The sequence below is a fragment of the Papio anubis genome, chromosome 3 (assembly GCF_008728515.1).
Source record: "Papio anubis isolate 15944 chromosome 3, Panubis1.0, whole genome shotgun sequence".
Taxonomy (NCBI): Eukaryota; Metazoa; Chordata; class Mammalia; order Primates; family Cercopithecidae; genus Papio; species Papio anubis.
The window spans coordinates 117723375-117732197 of NC_044978.1; the positions used below are offsets into that span (position 1 = coordinate 117723375).

Here is an 8823-nt window from a genome sequence, read left to right on the forward strand (position 1 = left end):
CACCTGTAAAGAACTGGATCTGCGTTCAATTCAGTAATTATTATCTCTCCATTAAGGTTGGAAAATGAAACCTTTCTCAACTAGACCTTTACACATGTAAAGTACTCAGGCACTCACTTTTTCTTTTTCTTTTTTCCATTGCACAAATTGCTTGAGTTCTAAAGAAGAATCCACTTTACTGCAAGGTAGCTCCCAGCTTCATTAAGAAAAAAAATGCATAATCGGAAAACCATTAACAGCTTGATTTGAATGAGAGCTCTTTTAAAAATATCTATTAAAATTGGAAAAATTTTAAAGATGTAAAATTGAATAATAGGTTGGTTGTAGTGAAACAAGATGGATATTTTATATAAAACATGTATTTTAAAGGTGGGGATCTGCCTTTGAAAAAGCATCAAATATGCTTTCTTGAACAAGAGAGAAACAAGGGAAATGCTGCCTAGTGGCAACTGTCCAGTGGACCTGAGCCATGGTCTGTTGTAAAGTCCTACCATCTTGAGTACTCAAGAAAAACAAAAGGTTGAAAAGTATGAAACAAAACTAGGCATGATATTTTTAGAAAGGTTTTATTTTCATGGTTTTCTTCTGTTAAAATACATAGATAAATAAACTCTATTATTCCAAATCATATAGGAACATTACATAATTAATACAAAACAAAGCATCATGTCTCACAAGGAAGACATAAAATATCCAAAGGATAATTAGAACATTGTAGTTTTTATAGCTTCAACATCAGAAATCTTGACAGTTTTGATAAATAACAACTGACATTCTTCTAAACAGTTACAAAAATAGATGGGACATACATGCATTTATCTTAACAGTGATCTGACTATTGGCTTGGATCCCCACTATTTATTTTTAGCTGCTATCACAATGTCTGGCATGATGTGATCTCTTTCCCACCATTTAATTAATGGAGAACATGTAAAATCCATCATCGTCAAGTTAGATGACAGTAAAGACTGAACTTTGGTTTAACACAAAAATACCTTTCAAAATGACAGTACAGTGAATTACCAAATACATTCATATTTTTCAATATCAGAAAGAACTTTAATAGACAAGCTTTGAAAAATACATACATACATACATATATCAATAATTAGAAGTACCTTCATAAGAAGCAGTTAAACACATTAAACACAGTCCAAGTGCGCCCAGGAGCTAATTGTTTTTCTTCTTTCACTTTGATTCCTCTAAGAATAGACTCCTTTAGGAATTGTAGCGGATATGCTTTCTCCTTCTCTCTAGGTCCGTTAGCGTTGCCACTGTGATGAAAAAATGCTGTTAGTAGGTACTCAGGAAACTGATCCCACCGACCATTTTTCCCACCTTAGATCCTTACCTTCTAGGGTTTTTCAAACGTGATCGTTCCTCCTAGCCCACACTAAGTGGTTATTACTTGTAGGAAAGTTGTTCTGTGTAGCCAAATAAAGCCCCAGGCTCTGGGATGCTATTTAACTAGAAATAGTGGACCTGTGGTCATAACTGTATTATTTGCTTCAAAAAGTGAAACAAGGGTTATAAATAGGTTAAAAATCTACATGCATGACCTCACCTAAGGTTCACAGCAAACGTTTTGAAGTAGCTATTATTGTTTTCAGATTTTGTTAAGACTCAGGATACTGACAGGTACAGCCCAGACATGAACGACTCATGAGGGTCTGACTGGAAAGTCTCTACTTTTCACCAGGGAGAGTTAAGAGTCCCACTGTGCCCCCAAATCAGGGGGGTTCACTTTTCAGGTCTGATGCCCATGAGGGAGTGAGACAAACATCCTGAAATAGGTAGGAGGCATTTTAGCATCATTAGCCAAATTCACATAATCTTAGAGAAAGGCACATTTATCCTCACTTATTTCAGTAGGGGTTAGGCCCGGGAATGGAGGGCACTGAAGTACTGAAATATCCTCTGGCACCAGAGCAGATTAATAACCTTAATGGCAACTTTAACTGTGAAAATAATAATCACATTTCTAGTCCTTCAACTAACCCCCGGGTTTCCCTTATTTTATTTTTTGGGGCCAGATGCCAGTATTTCTGACCAACGGCCCCAGTAGCCTGTGTACATGCAAACTCACCTGTTCAGCGTCTTTTGGATGATTTTCTGAACCATGGGTGCTGTGGGGTTGAGACACACTTTCTGCCCATTCTTGAGTGCGGCTCTGCAGAGGGAAGGGAATCTCGTGAGGCAGGAGGTCGGGCTGGGGACAGGGTTGGGGCAGCAGGAGGGTCTGGGACGCGGGCGGTGGCAGCGGAAGCGCAGCGCCGGACTTACAGGACTTCGGTTTGGGTGCAGTGGGGTCCAGGGAACGTCACGTTCACACTTCGGATGTTCTTGGGGTGAATTCCCTGCAAGGTCTGCAAGCACTGGCAGCGCAGTTCAGTGACCACGGGTGCTCCTACGGAAGAAGAGACTCGCTGGCTGAGCGGGACTGTTGGCGCGGGGCGTCACCCCAGCTGTGTCTCGCCCCGGGGACCCTAGGGCGCCGGGACCCACCTGCCGCGCGCCGGCAGGTGGCCACCAGGAGCACGAGCAGCAGCAGCGCCACCCGCAGGAGCCGGGGAGGGCCGGGGGCAGCGTGGGGTGCGGCGCAGGCCATCAGGCTCAGAAGGCTGGTCGGGCGGCGGTGCGAGGAGCAGGGGAACTGACAGGGAGGTGCCTGCAGCCCAGGCTCTGTGGCTGCGCGAGATCGGTGAACCGTTTTAATGCATGGTTGGGGCTGAAAAGTCTGGAACCCCTGGGTCAGGGAAATTCTCGGAGCTCCAGGTCGATCCCGAGTACGCAAGAAAAGGGCTGGCCCTGCCCCCTGGGTGGCGGGTGGTGGGCGGTGGCTGGTTACCCACTGGTGCCGCCTCCCCGGTTCGCCTTCCAGAGTAACTCCCGTGGACTGTGGGATATTCGCTTCTGCTCCAAATCCCTGGAAGGGCATTGAGTCCACCTCGCTGGAAATACCGCCTGCGGGGAAGGACTCTGGACAGGGAGGAGAGTAAGAGCTGGGACGGATCCCTGAGAACCACAACAAGGGAGTCACGAACTCTTTAGAAGACAGTGATAACTACTTAGTTAATAGGGTTGGGATGCGGGATTTAAGAGAAATTAAGGAGGGCCTAGAAGGCTAGATTTTGTTTGGCTAGCTATCTTCTAGATATCGTATTCTCTATCTAATTAACCTTTCTCTGTATTCAGTCTCTGCTTTTCGGTTTAGCATATTTCACATATATCTGAAATCAATGCTCCCTGTAAAAATACAGCAGCCATCATGTCAGATTCCAGAGAAGAATGTTCTGCTTGTTCCTTGTGTTGCATATTCTCTAATCACACATGGAATATCTTGTTTACGTTTTCCATTTGGTGGCAACAGATTATCAGTCAAAAGTCGAATTCAGTGTTAGTTTCAGTGGAAGCCCAGGCTGTAACATGACCTCTTTTTTTCCTATCCTGCATAACTTCCTTCTTCCCTCTGAAATATTGGGACTTCCAAAAGTTCCTAGAGATCTCCTTCTCCCCCTACCAGAGGTTCAGATTTGATATATGACATAATGGAATTGGCTATCACTCTGAAGCTGGGCACTGGCTGTCACTCCCATATGTCACAGATTTGATCTATGACATGAAGGACTTGCTGGGTCCGGCAGTCTCATGGACTATTTCTGGTTCTCTGACTTTGGACGGCACAGCACATGACACTGGGATGTGGGTACCTGGTGTGCAATCACTCTTCCCACTGAAGCAGCAGATATCCGTTCAGATGAAATACGAACACCAGATCCCACATAGAGGCACGTTCCATTTACTATCAGACTCTCTGGTATTTGATGTTGGACCTGCTTTCTCTGGAAACATAGGCATTGCCGCTTTCTGATCATGAATTTCAGCCTTTTAACCCGACGCCTCTATCACTTTTTCCACAGTTTTAGAGAATTTATTTTGATTCATCATCAGGTTTTAGAGGGCTTTAGTGTGAATCTCCAAGTCAGTTTCAGACCTCTCTGAGACATGGAGTAAAACAGAGAGAAGAGAGGAGAAAGGAATGGCCTCTGCCTAGAGTACAGAGCTCTGCGCAGCCCAGTTCAAGGCATAAGAGCCCTTGCCCCTAGCCAAACACAGGGCAATACAACTTGGCTGCCTGCGTTTAGTTGCAGAGCATCACCTGCAGATTATTTAACCTCTGTGTGCTAAACCCAAGGTAGTTATGAGAAATGAGTCAACATTTGTAAGAGTCGTCATGGATTAAGTGCCGTATAAAAGTTTTTTAAATAAAGAAAACGGAAATAGCTTTTCCCAATGTTGTCTAAACAGAAAATCAACCTGCTATGAATTATTCTATAAAGAAGAAAAGAGGATCTAATAAAAGATTCACTACCTAATTTTTTTACATTTAAAATTTTCTATATACCTACTGCCACCCAACTGTACTTAACTATACACAGCACCTATAGAGCAGTGTGAGTCCTTAAGAAATCAAAGCAGGTCCTAGAATGAAGCCTATTCATATAAATGCAATTTCAGTGTCCAAAATGTCCTCATAGCTACTGGTGCTCACAGGGACCTGTGCTGTCATTACAGCAATCTTGGTCAAGGGGTGGAAAGGTGTTCTAGAATGTTGTGTTGCTTTAAAACAGATCCTACCATTAGTATTTCTGTTCCAAACTTTTTCAATTATTTCCTTTCTAACATTTTCCTGATTACTTAAATTCCATGGCAGAAAGGATACAAGAAAAGCCTTGGCGCAATGGAGGACAAAATACAAAGTGCCGTAAATGTCTTCAGCCATTTCAAGCTATCATAAATGCTGCAAACTTCTAAATTTAAAAAAAAAAAAAAAGACAAAACACACACACACACACACACACACACAAACTCAAGGCTGCTCTGCCTATGGAACAGCCATTCTTTCGCTTCTGTATTTCTCTAATAAACTTGCTTTCGCTTAAAAGATAAATTAAAAAATAAACTCAGGAATTTACAAAAAATTAACATGAAATTAAATTTTCCATATCTGACTTTCAGAAAGGAAGATACATCTGTACTTTACTAGGAGATGCACTTAGATGGGAGGGGGGACATATTTTACTGTTGAGACAGATCCTTGATTTATTTTGTAGCCCCAGTTTCAAACACTTTATCTGTAAAAAGAAGTTTAAATATAAAAACTCCATCTTATTTATTGGAAGAGATGTACAAAATCCATGACTATATTAAAAAGTACTTGAGCATGATCCTAAGAGAAAAACCCAGAGAATTAAGAAATTCAAATTTGTATTGGGGGTAAGAAATGACATATAATTTCCAGGTTATAAAGTATGTGACTCACTCATGAATGATTGAAAGGTTGTGTGATTACCCCTTTTATTATTACCCTTTTTGGGGGATTTGATGATAAACTGGCCTAGAAATATGAAATTGATTCTTTAAAATTTGAAAAATGTAAATGTTTTGTTTTCTAATGGTAGTTGTAATACATGTACACTGTATAAAGTTTATCATAGCAAGGCATGAAGAGTTTTTTTCTCTCTCTAATCTCTCTTCACGTTTCTCTATGAAACCGACTTTAATGGGTCGCTGAAAATTTGCTTGCTTTTCTTCAATAAACATAGGACTTAATAGCACATCGTAGGCTTACATACTCCCATTGTGGATTATGTACTCTGCAGGAAAGCTGTAAAACCTCATCCCTGTTTGTCTCCAATGACTCTGGTTCATACTAAGCACTCTACAAATATTTGTTGAAATAATGCATAAATGAATGGCTTTGGGCCACTGTTTTAGAATCAAAGTGTCCTGAGGTGAGTACATATGGAAATTGCCCTTGAAGGACTGCAGCATGTCCTTGTTTTTTGTTGCCTTTTTCACCTCTCAGTACCGAATAAAACCTCTCAGTAGACCTAAGTAAACCCAGATGATACAGCTGGGCCAGAGCCAGAGTTTAAATTTTAGAGTAAGAGCTAAGGAAAAGTATCTTACCTGGGACAGCTCATTTCAGAATATGAACCTTGGCTTAGATATCTCTGAAGCTAATTTCTGCCAAGTTCAAAGAACACAGATGGGACCTGCAAAGGCATTCAAAGCCAGAAGACCTGAGCTGCTTAAGTCTGGAACAGAATAGGAGAAATGTCAGAAATAAAGCAAGGGAGTTTGTCCCAGATGGAGCTGGAGTATCTGTGCTTGGTCTTTATGGATCATCTGTCTCATGGAGGATGGGAGGAGCCAGCTAATTCAAGGTTCATTATATAGACAGAAAGTGAGAAGATAATAGGTACACTTCCCACACGTTTTTAAATTAATCTATGTGTATAAGGCACAGTGATAAATTTAGTAGAAGAGGTAAAGTTGGATAAAGTCCAACTTCTAATGCAAAATTTTATTTAGCCTGTCTACTTTCTTTTGCAATGCTAGATTGTTTATTTTTCTGTTTCTGGCATGATAATCTGATGACATGATCCATCTACAAATACTTAAAATCATTCGGTTATCATTGAGAATCATTCAATATATTAGATTTTGTCAGTTTTCTTGGGGGGTAAGGGGGAGGTTATTGGCTTTTAAAAGTGTTTTATACATTGTTTTGCCGCTCCATTTTCCTAAGATCCTTTCCTGAACTATTCAGAACTGGTTATTAATTAAATAAATGATACTATGATCACATAATGTAAAAAAAATCTGAAATACAGGACTGCCAAAATTGCGAAAGAGTAAGGAAATGAGAAAACTTCTCTTGGAAATAATAACATAATAAATTTGTTTTGGAAATTAAAACATCATTATGACTTGATATTCTGGAAATAACATTTAGGAAGCTGAGAGATGAATGTATAAACCACAAATGGAAAAATAGCATACATAGCATAAAAACATAGACTTCAGCTAAGAAAAGTTTGAATAATCATAAAAACTTGACTTAAATATCCTGCCATAGTATTTTTCAATGTTCCTTATCCTCTAATTTTTTGGTCAGGAATATTTTTGGTTTAATTTTTTTCTTTCTGGGCTCTGTTCATATATTCAGAAGAGACTTCTGAACAACCCTGATTTCAGAAGGACGACTTTGCTGGTGTGTGATTGAGTTAGTTCATTGATTGACATTTTTGAAGTAGTTACGGATACTAAAGAAATAGAAGATTTAATTACATACTATGGGAATTATGGTGAAAGTGGAGACACAAGAACTTGGTTGTGTATAATATACCATCTGTATGTTGCACATTACAGTAAATATCTACTATCAAATAATATTTAGTGAGCATATATTGTAGCATCTGTGTATGATTGGACTATGTGAATGGACAGATGAGGGGAACTCTTAATAGAGTCCCTAATAGTTACAAATGTGACTGTAATGAAATGCCAAACAAATCACTTATGAGACAAATGGCATGAGCATGTCATAATGTCTATAAATAACTTGGCAAGATCTGTGAGCCTAGCATGGTCAGGAGTTGGGAAAACAGTATTTTTAATGTTCAACCAACTTTCTGTTGGCTGAATGCCTTATCGTCAACACTAGACTGCATCATTGCATTGTATTGCTAACTACAGTATTATTCCTCTTCATGTAGTTAATATTTGACAAATATTTTTTAGCTCCTATTCTATTATGCATTTTTCTGAAATATGGAATGAAGATATGGACTAGGCTTGGCCCTTACTGGCTGTTTTACAGTAGAAAAACAGTCAGATAAATGAATAATCACAGTACAATTTAATAGGTATTGTGATGGAGGTAAGTACAAATTGCTTTATTCTTTATTTCCTAATAGTTCCTATGGTCAGCCCTAGAATGAGAAAAGAAGATTAATTCTCCAACACAGCTTATTAGTAAAACTGATTGTTCCAACTCTGCTTGTTGTCTGCCTTGCTTTCAGATTTTATTGCCTCTCACCACAAATGCTGGGGTACATGAGAAATTTTGTTAAATGTAATGCACAATTATCAAGTCAAAGTATGCAGGGTATCTATCACCAAAGTCAAACACATTTTTATTAAATACAGTCATCCTACTCTGCTCTCAAACATTGAATTTCTTCCATTTGTCTTACCATATGCTTATACTCTTTAACCCATTTTTTTTTCATTCTTTCCCTTCCCTCCCTTTCATGCTTCTCAGTATCTCTAATTTATTTTACTTCTCCCTGCCGTCATGTGTTCAAATGTTTAGCTTCTACATATAATTGAGAACAGGCAATATTTGTCTGTAAGTGCCTGGTTCATTTCACTTAAGATAATGATCTCCAGTTCCACTCATGTTTCTTTAATTGACATAATTTCATTCTTTTCATGGCTGAATTGTATTCATATATATACATATTTGCTTTATTTATTCAACTGTTGATGGGCAATTAGGTTGATTATATATCTTTTCTATTGTGAGCAGTCAGTCCTGTAATAAACATGTGAGTGCTGATATCCTTTTGATATATTGATTTATTTTCCTTTGGGTAGATACCCAGGGGTGGGATTGCTGGATCAAATGGTAATCCTATTTTTAGCTTTGTGAGAAATTTTCATACTGTTTTCCATAGTGACTGTACTAGTTTACATTTCCATGAACAGTGCATAAAAATTCTCTTTTCTCTGCATTCTCCTCAACATCTGTCATTTTCTGTCTTTTTGATAATAGCCATTCTGATTGGATTCAGATTATACCTCATTGTGGGTTTCATTTGTGTTTCTCTGATAATTAGTGATGTTGAGTATATTTTCATATACCTGTTGATTATTTGTTTGTCTTCTTTTGAGAAATGAAATGTCTCATTTCCTTTGCCCACTTTTTTAATGGTTTTTTTTCCTGTTAAGTTGTTTTTCTTGTATAGTCTA

General features: G+C 38.9%; 1 protein-coding gene across 1 annotated transcript; it reads right to left on the reverse strand.

The window, feature by feature from the left end:
• Positions 1 to 550: 550 nt before the first annotated feature.
• Positions 551 to 4829, reverse strand: LOC101025966. The gene is made up of 4 exons (XM_003898769.4): positions 2506 to 4829; positions 2284 to 2407; positions 2087 to 2170; positions 551 to 1274 (listed from the first exon to the last, which is right to left on the reverse strand). Exons 1-4 carry the CDS (start codon positions 2936 to 2938, stop codon positions 1121 to 1123), a joined length of 795 nt encoding a protein of 264 aa, XP_003898818.2. The 5' UTR covers positions 2939 to 4829; the 3' UTR covers positions 551 to 1120.
• Between the last annotated feature and the right edge of the window lie 3994 nt (positions 4830 to 8823).

Bases quoted from the DNA above. Each gene is read 5' to 3' on its own strand.
- LOC101025966 (XM_003898769.4), bottom strand. From the start codon at position 2,938: ATGCCCTTCCAGGGATTTGGAGCAGAAGCGAATATCCCACAGTCCACG. The intron at 2,408-2,505 runs GTGGGTCCCGGC...CTTCTTCCGTAG, and splicing joins CACCTGCCGGCGCGCGGCAG to GAGCACCCGTGGTCACTGAA. The intron at 2,171-2,283 runs GTAAGTCCGGCG...TTCCCTCTGCAG, and splicing joins TGCACCCAAACCGAAGTCCT to AGCCGCACTCAAGAATGGGC.